Source organism: Chlorocebus sabaeus, chromosome 1 (genome assembly GCF_047675955.1).
Source record: "Chlorocebus sabaeus isolate Y175 chromosome 1, mChlSab1.0.hap1, whole genome shotgun sequence".
In the NCBI taxonomy this organism is placed as follows: domain Eukaryota; kingdom Metazoa; phylum Chordata; class Mammalia; order Primates; family Cercopithecidae; genus Chlorocebus; species Chlorocebus sabaeus.
The window spans coordinates 20,947,449-20,967,355 of record NC_132904.1 but is presented as its reverse complement, the minus strand read 5'-3'; the positions used below and the strand labels follow the sequence as shown (position 1 = coordinate 20,967,355).

The 19,907-nt window shown below is 38.8% G+C and overlaps 1 protein-coding gene across 3 annotated transcripts in view; it reads left to right on the top strand.

The window, feature by feature from the left end:
- EXT2 (exostosin glycosyltransferase 2) overlaps positions 1-19,907 on the top strand; it is a 197,159-nt gene that overhangs the window by 95,140 nt on the left and 82,112 nt on the right. For all 3 annotated transcript variants that reach the window (XM_073017126.1, XM_008000925.3, XM_008000909.3), the window contains exon 9: positions 17,264-17,453. In XM_073017126.1, the coding sequence (XP_072873227.1) occupies positions 17,264-17,453 (190 nt within the window). The remainder of the gene's footprint in view (positions 1-17,263; positions 17,454-19,907) is intronic.

Below are 19,907 nucleotides of genomic sequence, written 5' to 3'. Positions count from 1 at the left end.
AACTTTTCTCTGATACTTTCTTCCTATTTCCCCATTAATGCTGTTTTTAAATTTCTTACTCAGGAACTTCTTTTTACTTCAAGTTAACACTTTTTCTCCTGTTGTTTCTACTTCCCTTATACACTCCTCCTGTTCCATCTTACCATTATGACTTTGTCATCATTTTTCATTAAAGTGGTATTTATTATATGCATTATTAGAGCCGTATAAATGTTGTTTTCAACTGAACAAAGTTGTAAACAAGGATTTTGTTTCCTTTCTTGTATAGCTTTCTATTTTCCAGAGAGCTAATAAATGCCTGGGGTTTTTTTTTTTCCCTCGGTTTTCCATGTTCCTATCACTAATTTAATTTTGCTGGATTCCCAAACAAAATAATAAAATGTTCAAGCACAAGTGAAGTCCAGGATTTTTCTTTCTTTCTGGAGTCATCTCTCCTGTAGCCCCTCTCTTCAGTTCCAGTTGGCAGTGATTGCTCTCCAGGTCTCCTGGGCAGCCATCATCCTGATGCTCAGTTCACTGTGACACTGAGAATTCCCTTTTTGTCTCTGCTCTGTCAGATTTTTTATTTCCATATTGTAACATCTTTCTCTGTTTTGGTGTATTTTTTTCCAAAAGCTTCTTAAGAAATGGAGGAAGGGAGATACATTTCTGTCACCTTACATGTCCTAAAGTTATTTATTCTGGCTGGGCGTGGTGGCTCACGCCTGTAATCCCAGCATTTTGGGAGGCCAAGGTGGGCGGATCACCTGAGGTCAGGTGTTCAAGACCAGCCTGGCCAACATGGCAAAACCCCATCTCTACAAAAATACAAAAATTAGCTGGGCATGATGGTGTGTGCCTGTAATCCCAGTTACTTGGGAGGCTGAGGCAGGAGAATTACTTGAAACCAGGAGGCGGAGGTTGCAGTGAGCGGAGATCGTGCCATTGCACTCTAGCCTGGGCGTCAGAGTGAGACTCCGTCTCAAAAAAAAAAAAAAAAAGTTATTTATTCTGTTACACATGTGATTAATAATTGGGCTAGTGGAGAATTCTGATTGAGGTGGGTTTTCTTATGAATTTTGAAAGAATTGCTCCATTATCTTCTAAACTTTTCATTTTAATCTCAAAAAGTGAGATGTCATTCTAATTCCTGGTCCTTTTGTGTGACCTTTTTTTCCTTCCTGGCAAATTCTGTGTTCTAAAATCTTATGATGATACGCCCTGATGTGGGTGTTTTCTGCTAGCTGGATACTGATTTGGACCCTTTTAAACTGGAAATCCATGTGCTTCAGTTGTGAGAAATTTTTGTATTTTATTTCTTTGATTATTTTATTTTTCTGTTTTCTCTTTTCTTTCTTTATGGGACGTCTGTTACACAGACGACGAACGTGCTAGACTGATCCCTGTTTTTCGTATCTTACCATCTGTTTGTCTTCTTCTGATTTTTTGGGTATTTTCTCAGTTTTGTATTCTGACCATTCTTTTGATTTTTAATATTTTGTTTACTTTTAAAATCTGAGAGTTTTTTCCTTAACTTCTAGTTAATCTTATAGCTTCCTAATTTTGTTTTAAAGGTGGAGTATTTTCTCTCTGAAGATATTGTTTGTGGTTTTTAGTTTTTAGTTTTCTTCAGCTCCTTTTATTGTTTGGTTTCTTTGAATTCCTTTTTCAGTTTTTATTTGTTATTTTTCATATTGGATGCTTTCTTCAAATATCTGATATTATTGGCAGTCTGCTCTTATTTGAGAGTGAGGCACTGAAAGCTGATTGGAAGCTCTATATACATGCATAAGGCTTGTCAAGCAATGGGCTTAACTTAGGTTAAGAGGATAGGGACCTGACTGCCTAAGTGTTGGCATGCATGGGTTATTTGTCTTGGACTGGTTCATTGATTAGAGAATCATCTTTCTGTTTTTGTGGTTGGGAAAAGATGAATAATCAATCTGGGCTGCAGGTATTTTGGGAGCTGAATAGAGGAAGGAGTTGGGTTCTCATCCTTCATCTTACAGATTATTATTTAATCTGTTATATTTAGTATGGTGCCTCACCCTGCTTTCTGTGCCTGGGATCTCTGAGTCCGGAATCTCCCTCAATCATTTTTTTTTTTTTTCCCAGAATAAACCTCCCTTCTCCTGCCAAGGTTGAGGGGTGGGGGTAACAGGGAGATGGTTGGCCTGTGAGTGCTGAGTTAAAGGGATCTTGAGACCAACTGTTCCTTATTTCTGTTTTCAGAGCCCCTTCTTCCAGGATATCAAGTATCTCCAGTTTCTGAGTTTTATCCTTGGAAGGTTTAGCTTTTTTTTTTTCTTTGCCGTGTAGGTTATTGTCCACCTACCTACATTTTGTTTATTTAAATTGATCTAAAAACTCTATTTTTTTTTAATTTTAACTTTTTACTTTGACATATTTCAGAATTAAATTTCTAAAAATAGTACATTCTTTACCCAGATTTCTCAAATGTTTCTGTATACCCATCACCCAGATTCTTCAGCTGTTTATATTTTATCATAGTTGCTTTATTCCTTTTTCTCTGGGTACGTGTGTGTGTATTTTTTCCCGATTTTTTTGGAAGTTGCAGATATGATGCACCATTATCTCTAAATACTTCTTATACAGAATCACAATACAGCGATGGAAATCATCAGGACATAAACATTGGTGCAATATTGTTATTTAATCTATAGATCTTATTTCGATTTCAGCAGTTATCTCAATAATGTCCATCAGAACAAAAGAAAATCCAAGACCATGCATTGCATTCATGTCACTTTAGCCTCCTTTTACAGTCTAGAACAATTTCTCAGTCTTTCTTTTTCTTACCTGAAATTGACATTTTTGAAGAGCACATGTCAGTTATTTTGTAAGACATCCTTTGATTTGGGTTTGTCTGATGCTTCTGCATGATGAGATTCAAATTATGCATTTTGACAGGAGTATCATAAAAGTAATGTGTTCTCAGTGTATCATGTTGGAGAACACATGATGTCAATTTGTCCTGTTACTGGTGATGATAACTTGGATCACAGGTTTCTGGGAGTTTCTCCAATGTCATGTCAAGTTACTACTTTTCCTTTTATTATGTGTCTTGTGGGGAACTACTTTGAGACTATGTGAATATCCTGTTACTCCTCAAACTTTCACCCACTAGAGTTTTAGCATCCATTGGTGATTCTTGCCTGAATCAGTTGTTATAGTGGTTGCCAAATGGTGATTTTCCAGTCCTTATTCTCTATCTTCTCAAATAAATTACTAGTTTTTTTGAGGGTGATTTTTCTTTTTAAACCTGAAGATTGTTGAGTTTAAAGGTTCTTCTTTAATCCGTTTTTGGAAAGTTTTCATTTTCTCTTTGAATATTACACATCTGCAGTTCTCACTAATCTTTCATTCTAGAATCCTATTAAATCTTTGTTAGACCTTTTATTCTGTCCTTACCTTATGTCTCTCAGCTTTGTTTTGTTTCCTTCATTGGGTTTTCCACATTTTTCTGTCTCCGTGCTGCATGCTAGATAACTTTTTCACATCTATTTTCCTGTTTTCTTCATCTTTGACTAATGTGTTTTTTACCCATCCATTGTGATTTAAATTTCAGTGGTTATTTGTAGAAGTTCTATTTGATTATTTTTCAAATCTGTCTGCCTGGCCTTTTTCATAGCATCTTTTTTTCTTACATTTTTAATTCCTTCTTTTATATCTTTAATCATTTGAGACACTTACTTTATATTCTGCATCCAATTTTCTGAATTTCTGTAAGGTCTGATCTTGTCATTTGTCTACTGTCCACTGCTCTTGTTGCATTGTTTCCTTAGATGTTTTATAATTTTGGAATGTGAGTTCATCTCACATGTGAGGTTTTCTGTGGAAATTCTTCCATCCTGGGATAAGGAGGTATTTTCCAGAGAATTTATTTGTTTTTGTTTATTTTGCTTCTTCAACATTAATGTCTCACTGGAGATTTCTGTACCACTCAGATAATTCATTTAAAACCCCAAACCTGCATGAGCCCTAGCCTCTGTTAAAAGCTCCCAAGGGAAGGAAAGCTGACTTGGTTACAAAGCAGTAAACTCTCTTTTTGCAAGTTGGTGAAAACATGCTGTTCCAGGGAATTTTGTTTTTTCATGTATCATCATATTTACTCTGGGAAGCCTTGTTTTCCCATGTTTTAAAGCATTCTAGGTTTAATAAAACTAGCTAAAAATTACATTTTTTCTTAAAGTAAGTGCTCTTTCCAGGTGAAAACTAATTTTTTTGTTTGTTTGGTTGGTTGGTTGGAAGGTAAGAAAGGGAGGAGGAACTTTTCTCATTTAATAATTACATTCAGCCTGTGATGAAGCATTTGATTATTAGACAGCAATGCCACTAATAAGTTTTTTAAGTTGTCAGCAACTACTTGTAAACACTAGTGTAGTACTCTTCGTTATGGTAAATACAGTTGTCTTAAGATGAATGGCTCCTATTTTGGTACAGTGCTTGATGTTCAAAACAAAATGTTACAAAACAATAAGCAAACATAAATTGAAAGAAAAAGTTCCCCAGGAAGATTCCTCCTCACCCACATCACCACCCCAATCTCAGGTTGAGAAACAAAAGTGACTTTTGTTGCTTCTGTGTACTAGTGAGAGACTTTTTCTAGCCCACTCTTTCACTGATTGTATAGGCCTTCAAGGGATCTGGTTTAATGTACAAGTCTCAGTTCCAACTTCCTAACTTCCTGTGCCCAAAACTAAGTCTCCTCTTCCAGCATGAGCATTAAAACCAACTACATTGCCAACCCCTGCAACAAGCTTGGCCCTCCGTGGTGCCACAGTGCCAACTAGCTCCTGGGCATTCAGCTTTCATTTTCTTATCGTTTCCAGTGACTTCAGCTGTATATTTAAAATAATTTTTGTTTTATTTTATACTACATTTCTACATTTTATAGCAAGAGGATTTTGAAAAAGGAAGGCTTCATCTGTTTTACCTTCCAAAAATTTGTTGAACTTTGGTCCATTCTTGTTTCCAATAAAAGATTTTTTTTTTGCCCTTGTGGGTTCATGCCTTTTTTTCAGGAAGAAGCAGAGATGGAACACGGTAGACAAAACATATGCTTTATTGGAATTCCAGAGAAATTAATATTTAAGAAATCACTTTATTGTGGAGGCTCTTCTTTCCACTCTGTATCAACTTTCATTTTGGTGTTAGGCTCCTAACGGCTCAAACTATACAGAAACTTTGGTTTTCTTGGTTATAACTGTGTTGGTGTTTTGAGCTTGGATGCCATAAGCTGTAATTTAATCACTCCCCAGAGTTCTTATTTACCAAGCCAATGAAGTCTTCCCCTATACCATAGATGACCTCTCTGATATGGTCATGGGCTACCAACAAGCATTTTTATGCCCAGACCAGAGAATGAGCTACTCTTTCAAACTGCCAGAGTATTTCAAGTGTGGGAGAATCAGATGAAGCTGTAAATTTGTCTTACCTCTCATAAGACATAGTAGTATAAGCCATCATGAACATTGTTGGACACTTTGTCTTTGGTTTATAGATTGGCTTTCTTTGTTTGAATCAAATAAGTCACTAGTTTTTTCACTGAAGCATTTAAGTATTTTCAGTATACTTATGAAGTAGCAGGTCCAAGGATGATGACTGAAGACCTTGTTCTAAATAATCTAAATCTTTTGTACTGTGAAACAGCTGAACTGTTATTTTTAACATATCAAGTTATAAACCAGTAAAATCAATAGTGTGTTATCTTTGCCAGTATCTTAAGCAATCATACTATAGATATATTTAGTGAAATTTATTACTTGCAGACTGCTATAACTCATGAATTATTAAAAGTATCAGCATATGGAGCCCTCTCTTCCCTCATTCCAAATTCTTTTAATATGGCTTATGTTGAACCATTTAAATGGTTTCTCTCCATCCCACTGATGGAAGCTGCAGCCAGATGAGGGTTCTTATAAATGATTGGCTTTCTTTCCAAGCAAGAGGAGGATGAAATGTCAACTTTTTCCTCTACTACCTGAAAAGCAATCAGTGGCAACCTCTCTTGCTCTCCTTGACAGTAGTTTGGCTTTATGGAAGAAGGGTGGGCATTTAGCCAAATGTGAATTTCAGTGCTATATAAAGAAAAAATTGAAGTAGCTAAAACTCAGATAATAACAGGAATTTTCAAGAGGCATTCAGATGGGTTTAACCTGTGAGCCTTCCAGTAAACTAACTGTAGCCCAGAAATTCGTGAACTGCACGTTTCAATCCCTTTTTTTGGGGGATGATCTGAGTGACTTGAGGTTACTTACCAAATCTCTCTTTGCAACAGTTTGCCCATCTGTAGGATGGAGATTAGGGATAATGATAGCTTCAGAAGAATAGTGTAACAATTAGCAACTGATTATTATCTGATTATATGATTATCTGATTATGTCTGATTGTAATTAAGACCATTGCAAAGGACATTTGGAATCAAACCTGAGTTCAAAACCATTTATTAGCTTGACCTTGTACAAAATTTCCTTCCTTCCTTCCCTCCTTCCCTCCTTCCCTCCTTCCCTCCTTCCCTTCTTCCCTCCTTCCCTCCTCCCTCCCTCCCTTCTGCAGTGGCACAATCATAGCTCACTACAGCCTTGACCTCCTGGGCTCAAGTGATCCTCCCACCTCGGCCTCCTGAGTAGCTGGGATTATAGGTGTGCACCACATGCCGAGCTACTTTTAAAAAATCTTATTTTTGTAGAGTGCAATGGCATGATCATAGCTCACTGCAGCCCCAAACTCCTTGGCTCCACCAGTCCTCCTGCTTCGCCTCCTGAGTAGCTAGGACCATAGGCTTGTACCACTATATACAGGTAATTTTTTTTTGATAGTGACAGGGTCTTGCTATGTTGCCCAGGCTGATCTTGAACTCCTGGCCTCGAGCAATCCTCCCACCCCAGCAAGTTTCTTATCTCTTTGAATTTCATTATTCTTATCTGTAAAATGAGAATACTTATTTGAGAGAACTACTTTAAGAAATTAATGATATACATGGAAGCATTTTGTAAGTGGTGTGGGGCTATGAGAAGTGAAGTGTTGATTATAAGATTGATAGTATAATGTTTTATCACATGGAAACATAAATTTTAGAATTGGCTGGACTCTGGAGAGGAAAATTAAAAATACAGGAGGGTATTTTTTGTGCCCAGATAGGTCTTATTATATTTTTTCTCTTGTTTATTCCTTACAACCAAGAGTGGCATTCCTTTAGCACTATTCTTACAGATGAAGGAAGTGAGACATATTTATTTCAAGACCCATCCACTGATCACCTCTTTTTTTAAATGAGGAAATGGAGGTCCAAAGAAGTATGTTGATTCATCTAATGCAGAGATTCCCTGCCCATCATTCCACCTATTATATTGCTTTCTTTTCATATAATTGTTTTCATCTTGCACCCAAATTTGGCCCCCAAGCTAAACAGGGAACACAATGACACATAAGTACAGTGGCAGTGTAAATATAAAAAAGACTTCTGTCCCTGGCTTTCTGATAGGTTAGATATGCTAAGTGACCTTCTTAAGTGAAAAACTAAAATATTGAAGTATTACAAAGCAATTTAACCTATTACTGAGCTGGCAAGAAAGTAAGGTATTTGCTAATCCCCAAATCAAAGTGAAACTCAGTATCCTGGGAGGTGAATGGGAGCCAAAGTCAGCTTTTGCAATGGAGACTTTTGTAGACCTTGATGATCTGGAGCTTTGACCTGGTAACTCTGTGAAGTAAGGGACACAGATTAGGATTTAAATCCTGTGGCCCATCCAACTCTCACAAGGACTTCCTGGATGAAGCTAGGGATCTAAAAGATTATGTCTTCAGTGAAAGAGTAAGGAAGGAGTAAACCTATCTGTATTGACCCTTGTGATTGAGAACTACAATCACAAGCCACCCCCAGATGGATTCTTACTGCAGTTATCATCCAAATAAGCCTTAAGAAGGGAATTTAGTTGAAAGTGGCTTTGTATTGATAGGAACCAGCAGAAGCAGACACAAACCCTGTCATAAGGACTGTATTTTGAGTCCAGGTCTCAAATAATTCTTACAAATTAAGTGTCTGAGGACAATTAGCAGCTCACAACCATAAAACTATAGACAATATTGTGAGAACTACCAGAAACAGACATGCAAGGGCTTGCAATTATTAGATTAGATTATTAGAGTCAATGAAATTGTTCAGAATGCAGTCCAAAGAGACAAAGAGATGGAAAATATGAAGGAATAAGTGAAGTAATACAGAGAACAGAGAGAGAAGGTCCAACATACGCTAAGCTGAATTCCAGAAGAAGAGGTGGGGAATGGAAAGAAGCCCTACTGAAAGGATCAGAGCTGAGAATTTTCCACAGTTGTTGAATGACACAGGCCACAGATCCAGGAAGACTAACAGACCACAAGCAGGATAAGTAGAAGTACATTTACAGCCTGGTAATCGTAATGAGACTGCAGTAAACCAAAGAAAAAGCGAAGATCTTAAAAGCAGCTGTAGGAAAAAGAGAATATCTGTAGACATATTTGGCCTGCTCTTGTGACCCTGAGTTAGTCTCTGGCTCAGTTTCTTCAGATATCAGTCATGGTACTTGTTAGTTCAGTGCCCCCAAATGTGATGCCACCATTTAGAAAACTCACTTATGAGCAAATTGCTGTAAATAGGTTTCAGGAGCTTTAAGTTAATAATTAACTATCTTATTTAGTTGAAGCCTTAAGAGAATTTCTAGCCTTTGCTTTTCTCCATTTTTCACGTGTCTGTTTAATGTTTGGTCAGTGAGATTTGGCCTTCAGTGTTATTCTTGTTTTTCAGAACAGTCAGTTATTGTATTAGTCTGTTCTCACATCACTGTAGAGAAGTACCTGAGACTGGATAATTTGGAAAGAAAAGAGGTTTAATTGGCTCTTGGTTCTGCAGGCTGTGCAGGCTTCTGCTTCTGGGGAAGCCACAGGAAACTTACAATCATGGTGGAAGGCAAAAGGGAAGTTGGCAAGTCTTACATAGCTGAAGCAGGAGGAATAGAGAAGGGAGAGGTACTACACACTTTTAAACAACCAGATCTTGGGAGAATTCACTCACTGTCTTGAGAACAGCAAGGGGGAAACCCACCCCCATCATTCATTTACATCCCACCAGGCCTCTACTCCAACATTGGGGATTACAATTCAATGTGAGATTTGAATAGGAACACAAATCCAAACCATATCAGTTATTATTTGAGAGTGAAATGAAGAAGACACAATGCATCAGGTAAGCTTCAGACTTGTCCCCAAAACTTTTCTCTCTTGAGCTAAGAGATGCTACTTGAAGACATTGTTAGGTCTCAGTAATTCTCTAGTTTTGCAAGTCAGCATGTGCCTGGCTGATAGAGTGCTGTGCTGTGGGTATTTGGGGCTGTAGAGGTTTAATGGTTAAGGCAACGTGGACCACATTACTGATTGCCCCTTTCAAACCTCCCAGTAACCATTAACATAAATATCATCTCACCATTTTGGACAAGGGACACCACCCTTATGCACGTTAGTAATATGATGCTAATGCTTAACTCTTTCATTGCCCTGCTTCAAAGGCCTCTTCCTATATTCATTGATAGGGAGTCTCTTTGAACCTAAAGGAGAAATGAAGGGGTTAACTCCTTTTGGTTTTGCCCTTTGACCACTTCTGGATGAGGGGCATGATGAAATACTTTTCAAAGTCTTCAGTGGAAACACATCATGCATAATTGGAGCAAAAAAGAATAAATCAAAGCTTTTTTCCCCTTTTAGTCTGGTAATTCATAATTGAAACCACATTGAGGTAAGGGTTGATAACTTCAAAACAACTAAGAAAACTGCCCTTTCTATCAAGGTAAGAATAGGTAAGGCTTCTTTCTTATTACTAGGGGCTCAAAAGCTTCTGTATAACAGGCCTGTCCTCTTTTTTTACTTTCTTCTCTGTCTTCTCATTTTTCTGTCTAGGCAAAATATGTTCATTTAAATCAGATATAGGTTGACTCAAATATCTGCTGAATTCTCTTATTTTCACATGAAGTTATACATAGTGACAAAAAATATCTGATATGATAAGGAATAGTAATTAAAATTTGGATCATCCTGTATTGCAGCTTGATTTCTTCAGTGCTACAGTTTGGTTTGGTTTAGGCTGAAAGAATCTTTTAGCTGGTAATGAAATGTGGTTTTCCTTGCTCTTGATTTCACAATCTGAGTAGCATCAGCAAGAACATTTCAGAATGGCTAGCAAAGGCTACTGTTTACCACCTTTCTCTGCTTTCCGTATGGTAACCCTAGAATGGTTGTGGTTAGGCTCGTATATAGCTACCATGACCTTTCAACTACAAGAAAGCAAATCAGGATTGCAGGAAGGGCCCAGGCAACTTCCTTTGTTTGGGATTGCCAAAGGCACCACTAGTTGCTTGAGTTTGAATCTCTTTCCTGAAGGGGAAACCCCTTTGAACTGGTAGTTGACTTTAAGCTTAGTCTCCCAAGGCCTTTCCCTCAAGGCATCCTGAAACCTGAGCCCACACATCCCTCTCACTAGTGTCTGCACACTACTAGTTCTTACACCAGGGCTTTCCAGAATAAAAGAACTTTTCTACAGCTGGCATTGTGACCTGACAGTTCTCGTGGCTGTTAGGGATTACTTTTATGCAATTGCAGTTTAACAATGTGAGATTTCTTATTGGCACTTCTATAGTGAATATTCGTTGGACGAGTGAGAAGTAAACAGTGGGAGGATGGGCAAGAGGTGAGCAAGGCATTTTGGCCAAAGGCCAGCACGTTGTCAGAATAATACACACTTATTCTTTTGGTATCTCCTCCTACCTTTGAGTGAACAGGTTCATCGAGTGCATTTGAAAATTGCATTGATAGCCAAGGTTTTGAAGGCATAGCTGCGATAGATGGGCTTTGCCTCTTCCCCAGCTCTCTGTTGCTGGATGCCTGGTTTTATGCCCTGTCTTACCATCATGGAGATTTAATCAGGTAGCAGAGTTAATTGCCAGCATTGTTTGCCTTTTCCCTGGCAGAAACCAGTCTTGAGTAAATTATGGAGGTTTAAATTTGCTTGATTTCCTGCAGAAAGTGGGGTCAAGAGGTCCCAGACTGTAGACACTCTCTTTGGTCAGCCAGCAGGGGGTCAGTTCTTAAAGGTATTTCAGAGGTGACTAAATGCCGTTTTTGAAATGTTCCTCCCCAGTAAGCTTTTTTTCTCTGGAGATTAGTTTGCTGACCTTACCCTAGTGGGGTGGAGTGTCTGTGTGAAGGTATACACCCCAATTAAAGCTGCCTTTCTCCACACTGTCACTGAGCTCCGAAGGCAAATAGGATTATGCTTGAGGAAGGGAAAAGCAATTGACACAGAAGCTTAGTTGCAGATCAGCATTTCCTATTTATGACTCTTTGAAATAGAGCACAATGGTAGCCATGTCAATTTGTCACTAAAACAATGATCAGGAAAAGAAAGTTTCAAAAGAAACAAAAAGACTAGCTGTGTAACTTTAAAAAAAAACTTGTTATTTAAGGCTTTTCACGATAAAGCTCTAACCTGCCATTACCTGAGTTCCTCTCATTTCTGCTGTCTGACCTTTCTCCTCCCAGCAAGCTGTGAGGTGCCCTGTTGGGTGGTTTACTGTCTTGTCGGCAAATCTTTGCACATGCTGCCCAGCTTGCCCCTAGGCTTCTTTGGCCAGCCCTCTCCTGCTGCTTCTTAAAGGCACTGCTCAGACCTCCTCATCTCCAGGTAGGGAGAGGTGATTGTGTAGATCTCCACGTTTCCACCTATGGAGTACCTTTCATTCTTTGTTTACTGCTTGTTAGTTTACATTGTAATTTGTGTTTTTACCGTGCTGTCTTCCCCACTAGGTTATGTGTGTTTTGAGAGGAAGGAAAGTGTTCATCTTTGCAGCTTTAACACTATTCCAGGCTTATAGTGTATGTTCAGGAAATGTTGGCTGAATGAATGAGTACCAGAAATAATACTAGTGGGAATGATTGCTGAATCACCAATACCAGTGTTTCAGTAGGCAGGAATACAAATTGAGAAGAGTGGAAATATTTTGTTTGCTTTAAACTCTAATTCATAGGGTCCTGTGTTGAGCCCTCTGCTAAATGTTTATGTACATAATCTCGTTTAATCATTACCCTAGGAGGTAGTTACTATCATGATCCCTGTTTTACAGATGAGGAAACTGATACTCAAAGAACTGTACATGTCACAAGACTAGTACATGGCAAGGCCCAGATTAAAGCCCTCTGTTAAATATCCCTATAAAATCCTACACTTCTTCAGAACACAGCACAGTAAGATTCTTGGTAAGTATGTATAAAACAAGTTAACTAGGTTGGGAGTCATTTCAAAACTCATAATTTTAGTCATTTGAATGTACATCAGCTATTCATATCTATACATAAGGGAGACAGATAAAACAGGCCTGAGTCATTTGGCTTTAACTTACTCACTTCTTTAAAAAACAAGTTTTGATTGAAAAATTAGGCATTGTTCTAAATAGTAGGTGTTCTGGCTCCTGCCTTCATGGAGTTTTCAGGCTAGCCAAAACATGATGAATAGAAAGGAAAAGAGAAAATCATGGATATTAAAAACAGTGTATTTGGACAGGAAGAAGTAGCGGTAGAGAATCCGCTTAAACCAGGACCTTGAAACATAATAAGATAAAGAGAGGGAGAAAGAAGGATTTCATTTGGGATTCTTGTACTGCAATTCGTTCAAAATTATTGTGCTGCAAGAGATCTCAAGACTGCTTAGGCTGCCTCCTACCCCCTTTTGAGACACACACAAAGTAAAGCCCGAATAAATTACAACTCACACAAGATCAACCGTTGGCTATCATTTATTGAATGCTTCTACATGACAGTACCTTACATATATTACCTCATTTAGGCCAAGTAATACTACCTAGAAAGATGGTAGTAGTTGTATGATGATTTTTATAGATAGAGAAACTGAGGTACAAGAGAAGTTAAGTACTTTGCCCAGGCTATGCAGCTGGCAAGTGAAAGAACCTGGATTCCGATTAAGGACTTGTGATTCCAAAACTGACTTCAAACATGCTAACTCAATTTTGAAGCCATTTGCATTAACTCTGGTGGTGTGTTCTACAGTAAATAATTGAGCCTGTATTTGAGTAAATGCATGCTTAGAAGCTTACATACTGCCTCCTGTGTTCATCTCCACTTCTGGATTTTAAGGGAAGGTATCGGCAAGATCCAGTCCTCCTTATGCTCCTTTCCATGCTGTCCATACCCCCCATGCTGCCTTCCCTGCTTCTCCAGTAGTCAAGCCCTGTTTGGGATGCAAGTATGGAAAAACTGAACATCAAGAAAAGTTACTGTCCACTTCCCAGCCAGCCATTCCTTCCTGTTCTCCCTCCTCTCCTACCAATTCACTTCCCAAGTGGAACTGGCCTGTGGGATGAGACCCGATCTGTTGTCTTGCCAGCGACTCTGGCTCCATGTCCCTGGCAGCTCCTTGAAATCAGAGCTGCGATGCCTTTCAGGGGTGCCTTAGTTTAAATGCCAAGGCACTCGTTTTGTGAGTCTAAGCTTTGCATCTCTTAGGGAATTTTCCTCTCCTCTTAATGTCATAAAGACATTTAAGTGTGTTGGCGTTCTCCCCCCTTCTCCCAAAGAACAGACCTCATTCTGTTACAGTTTTAATAGTTTTTCCTTCTGTTTTAGTGGTGTATTTACCTTTTTAAATTTATGTGCACACTTTGTGTCAGTGTTATATATTTGGTGTGTTTTTATTCCATAGACTTTCTGAAATCATAGTGTTTGGGGTGGGTTCTTGCTTATTGGCCCAGATTTTATTAACAAGGATCAAGAACTTTTAGGATTTTTGTCTGAGAAAAGAGCTAGAAGCAGCAAACTCTGGAGTTCCCCACACTTGCATTTTCCAAAGTCTATAAAATGGTGATGCATACCCGGTCTGGGTATGTATGTAGGAGGGCATAGGGAAGGGCTGTGAACCATTACCGTCTGGTGTTCTGGAATCAGATTGCTTGAGTTGTATCTCACTTCCATCACTTACAGGTTATATAGCCTTGAATATCATTTGCTATTTCTAGTTCTGCAGTTTCCTCATCTGTAAAGTGAGAACAATAACCATATCTATCCTGGGGGTTGTTGTGAATATCTAATGACGTAATACATGTAAAGCACAGTACTTTGCACTTAGTAAATACTCAGTAAATCTTGACTGTTTCAATATCACACATTAAATCATTTTATACACTTTTTTAAAAGAATCTTTTTGTTTCTTTTCCACTTAAAATGATGTTTTTCAAGCAGGCATTAGTGAGTATTGTGTCAAGAGGGTTAGGTGACTGGGTTGGAGATAGTGATGACACACAGAACATGAACCGTCCCTGGGGATTAATTATGACTTAAATATAGGGCTACTTTCTGACTTCAGTTTCCATAAAGGTGAGGAAGAGATAAAGAATAAAATTTGGGGTAGAAAACTCAAAAAGGTTTCTAGAAATACAATGAGTTGCTAAGGTCAAATACGAAAATCCAGGCACCTTCCCAAGACTATAGTTTAATATTAAAGGGTGACGTCATGGAAACAGAAGGTCAACATTGAAAAGATGGCCTTTCCTGGCCGGGCGTGGTGGCTCACACCTGTAATTCCAGCACTGTGGGAGGTTGAGGCGGGTGGATCACCTGAGGTCGGGAGTTCGAGACCAGCCTGACCAACATGGAGAAACCCCGTCTCTACTAAAAATACAAAATTAGCCGAGTGTGGTGGCGCATGCCTGTAATCCCAGCTACTTGGGAGGCTGAGACTGGAGAATCTCTTGAACCCGGGAGATGGAGGTTGAGGTGAGCCAAGATTGTGCCATTGCACTCCAGCCTAGGCAACGAGGGTGAAACTCTGTCTCAAAGAAAAAAAAAGAAAAAGAAAAGATGGCCTTTCCTATTGTGTCTTGGTTGTGAAATCTAATTATAGCATGTTGTGGACACTTTGGCTTTAATATCCTGATTACATTAGGACCCCACGAATCGCATTCAGCTTCTTTGAGTTTCCATCCCATGTGTATTCATTCCGTGTGTTTGTGTGCATTTCTCATCCCACACTCTTACATCTGGCAGACAGCCATTGTCACAAAGGTGGTGATGGGTGTCCATCAGTGATATGGATGAGATTGATAGGGGACCTTGGCAATCCCAGGGTATAAAAGGCTAGGGAAGTATGTAGCAGGCGTAATAGCAGATAGGACATTTCATACTCAGCCACCTTCTGGCAAAGATGGAATTCAGTCCTGGGCTTTTTGCATGATAACATAGGAATATGAGTGTAATTAATGCCACTGAATTATACATTTAACAATGGTTAAAATGGCAAATTTAATATTGTATCTATTTTACTACAGTTTTAAAAAGTGAACAATGTAATATACCAAAACCTTTATATACTTTAAGTGGGTAGATTGTATGGTATATGAATCATATCCTAATAAAGCTGGTAAAAAATATAAGAACATTTAAATAATCTTAATTATCAGTACAAAAATAGTTTTGCTTACATTGCTGTATTAAAAGTACTTAATATTTTAATGATAGCAAAGAGATTGAATTTCTTTCATTACTTTTTAAACTTTGTTTTAAAAACATTTCACACTTAACAGATAAGTTTTGAGAATTGTACATTGAAGTCATATGTTCCTCACCTATTTTCACACATTGTGAGCATTTTCTCTTTATTCTCTGTGTTCAGAAATATGCACTGTAATATGGCAGTGGTTTTTTTTTTATTTTTGTCTTTTTAAAAAATTCACTGTGCTACTTCTGTTAATCGTTTGCAATCTGAAAATTCATACCTCTCATATCTTACGTACTGAGAACTTCTTTAATTTCTTTGATAGATTTATTTCTCCCATAGTCTGTGTTTTCTTTTCTGGAATCTCCTATTAAATGGATGTTGGACCTCGTAGATTTTCTCATTTTTTCTGTCGTTATTTTTCATCTCTGCCTTTTTGTTCACCAGTCTGGAATATTTTGTCATCTTTATCTTGCAATCCTGACCTTTTTTCCCCCGACTGGCAGGACCAACCAAGTAGCAATCCTGCCCTTAAAAAAATTTTTAAACTATTATATTTTTAATGTCAAAGAGTTGTTTCTGTTCTTTGATAGAGCTTTTAAAATAAAAATAGGAATTTATTCTTGTTTCATGGATGAAGAATCTTATCTCCCAGTGGATACAATTTGTTGTTGATGCTGTTTTAATTTCCTTCTGCTACTTCTATTGTTCCTGTTACTTCTAAGTTCCTTTTCTTCTTTATTCATTTGGTTTCTGTCATTCATGCTGAAGATGCTCTTGAAATGTCTGTGATTCTAGAATCTGCTCATGATTGAGACAGAAGCACTGAAAAGCTGTTCGGAAGTTCTCTGTGTGAAGGCCAGCTTATTGCCTGGAGGACTTCACTGTAAGGTGTTGGGGTGCCGAGCTAGCCACATGGCTGCCAACGCTTTGGGAACTGAAGGGGAAAGAAGGCTGTAGGGCCCATCATTCAGAATGTAGATTTTTAGCCTGTATTTTCCTCTCCTCTGTGCCTGTATTTCCCTGTCTAGAGCTTCAGTTTCCTCAGAGAGGAAACCTCCCTTCTCTAGCTGGGATAAGGGACGAGTCGTTTTCTGGCTGAGTAGGATCAAGGGAGGGTTTGTGAATCTGGGCCTCTAACTGCTCCTTACACAGATTTTTAACAGTCTTCCTGTTTTCAACCTTACCGCTCCTCTTACCTCACGAGGTATCTGGTGAGTTTCATTCCTGAGCCCTGTGAATTCCCAGGTTGGCTTGCTTGCCATTGCTGCCTCCCCTCCTGGTAGGTGCCCAGGTCTCCACTCTCACTCCTGCTCTGCTACCCCTTCTCTAGCCCTTTCCGTCTTTCAGAAATATCGTAATAGGCCCATCAGCTGTTGTCTCTTCTCCCATCTCTTTGTCCTTGTAGATTTATATTCTTTTATATTCATCAACTGCCTTTTTATTGGGTTTGGGGAGAGAGTGGAGATAAACGCATGCTTTAATCTGTCGTGTTTAACTAGAGTTCTTTTCTCAGCTGCAAAAATTCTCAGCCCCTTTTTCAGTGATATCAGGGCCAAACTTAATTAGTCCATGCAAATTTTGAGGAGGGGAAGACTTTGAGCAGTTGCTTAGCTCTGGGATCGGTCCTGGTAAAAGCCGCCAAGCCTGCCATGTTTGGGTTTGCTGACGATATTGGGTGAGCCATATTGTTACAGCTGCTTTTCTGACCTGTGTTAATCTGTCCTCTTGTAGAAGTGGGGCAGTGTGAGCAATCCACTCTTCCTCCCGCTGATCCCACCACAGTCTCAAGGGTTCACCGCCATAGTCCTCACCTATGACCGAGTAGAGAGCCTCTTCCGGGTCATCACTGAAGTGTCCAAGGTGCCCAGTCTATCCAAACTGCTTGTCGTCTGGAATAATCAGAATAAAAACCCCCCAGAAGGTAAGAAGCCTTAGTACATCTCTCAGCTGGATTGATTTTGGATGGCCAAATTATTCACATCCTTTGTTTTAAATAAATTTTCCTGCTTTGTCAATAGCAATGCCATTTCTGAGACAGCATGCCTTCATTTTTCTCAGTCCTCTCATTCTTGTTCTAGGGTGGCCCATTTAACTCCAAGCCCTGGCATACTCTGTAGCCACAAGTGTTTGAGGGCTTAGGAATCAATAGGATCAAAGGCTATCAGCCTTGGGAAAACAGATCTCAGCTTCCCTCAGCCATCTCAGCTGATTTGTTTACATGAAAACTCAGTTTAAAAGGCATTTCTTATCTCTGCTCTGATGCTGTGCTTTCCTCCAAAAAAAAAATAATAATAATAAAATAAGAAAGGATGGCCTCACGTCTGATTGGAAAAGTCAGCAGCAAAGCATACCCTGTCCAGACTTCAAGTCAGGTCCTTAAAGAGAGCAATCACTAGAAGTTCCCATTGGTTCTCCCTTAATCACTTTGTTCCTTGCCTTGGCCACCCCTGTAATCTGCTGGCTGGCAGCTAGGGTTGAGGACTATTTGATTCATTGGATTTGTTTTTAATTCGGGACGCACAGAGTATGTTCCACCTGCATTTAGTTTCTCATTCAGTCTGTGTATTACTGATCCTAATCCCAGGGACTTCAAAGCTCCTGCCATTTATAGCCTATTAAAGCCAGGAAGTTTCTGATGGATTAGAGCAAGGAATGAATGAGTTTGAAGTTAGTAATGTGCACCACTGTCACCGATAAGGTCTAGTTTATTGCCTGACAGCAGTATCTACACTTTTTATGGCTAGTCTCTTTTATGGATATACTGAAGTCGGGAGAGTCAACCCTGAAAATGGCCAGTAGTAGATCTATAGTCCAGGCTGGAAGAAGACCATATTTCTGGCTCTATTAGGCAAATCAGAATTTGCCTTGAGAAAATTCTTTAGATTTTCCTTCACTTCATGAGATGTTTATTCTCTGAGAGAATCATATGCTTTCTTTTTAGATTTAGGGAGCCACAGTTTGAGTAAATAAAACAGCTATTTTAAATGAAGGTCTTATATTATTCCCTGATTTTTAAAAATTAATTTTCTATGCCAAGATTTGTTTTCTCTTTCTCAACACTATAGCATGGTCAGTTTTCTGGATTTTTGTTTTGTTTGGTACTTAATGAGGGAGAAGGAAAGGGGTAAAAGAAAAAGGAAGATGTGGGCATCATTTAAGAAGGGAGGGTGAGAATACAGAAAGGAAGGAAAAGAGAGACAATTATAAGGAACTATGTGAAGAAGGAAATTGTTGACTTGGATTTATTCATACCAATTGCCTTTCTCCAGAGTGAAGTGAATTGGATGGTATTGCATTGCTAATTAGTCCCTTCATTTATAAAGGATGAGTTATGTTTGTAGAAGGAAGTCTGGGGCCTGTCACTGGGTCTGGAGTGGCCTATTGTGTCTTATGGTAGTCACAGGCCTGTATTTGCTCCTGCATGCAAAGGCCACCAGCTTTCAGAGAGACTCTCAGCCTGCTCCTGCAGTCCTGCCTGAAAGGCAGAGTTGCAAATTATAGTGCTAAATGCAAAAGAGGCTTCTCCTTATAACTCCTGGTGAGCCACTTAGGCATAAGGTGAGTTATTTCTTGTGAATTTGTGTCACTTCTTTTGGGAAGGTATCGTTGCAAACTGTGAGAAAGGATAACTTTTTTTCCCTTCTTGATCTAAGCCTCTACACTGGCACAACTAAAGGCAGTGTGGCAGGAGCCCAGATTTTGGAGTTGGGTGTGCAGTTTTAATTTTTGGTAAGACCCTGCTAAAATGTAGTGGTTAATTTTATGACCAGGACTTTATTTTTAAAAGACTTTGACTCTAGGGAGGAAAAAGAGCCCTTAACTGATGAGGCCCTAATTTTGACACGTGTAGTGACTGGACTGGCTTTTTTCTAACAGCGGTTTTTAGGTCAGGGCTCTGGCTCTGGCTATGTGGTTGTTTGGGGAGAACATGAACCATGTTTAATCTTCTGTGGGGTGTTTGTTCAGTTGGTAAATGAGGCTGTCAGCTCTGGTCCGCATGCCAGCAAAGGCATCTGATTTTTCACATACAGCATTAGTAACATATATATTATATATATATATATATATATAAAAAAAGCAAGTCCAAGTCTTTGAAATATTAGAGGCAAAAGTGATGTTTTTCGCTTTCTCTACATTTACTAAAATAAATACTGTGGTTACCATGTCTGCTGCTGGGAGGATTTGTGTAGGCAGAAATCTACCCGCCTTCCTACTTTTTTTTTTTTCATTCTCCAACCCAACTAAATACTTTTTTCTTTTGGTTACACTTAAGTCCAAATTTCTGGGTTTTAAGTTTAAGTAAATACTTAGACTAGGCAATTGAAATTTCCAGTGAGCTTTCATCACATTGATTTTGAGCTTTGTCAGAAGAAAA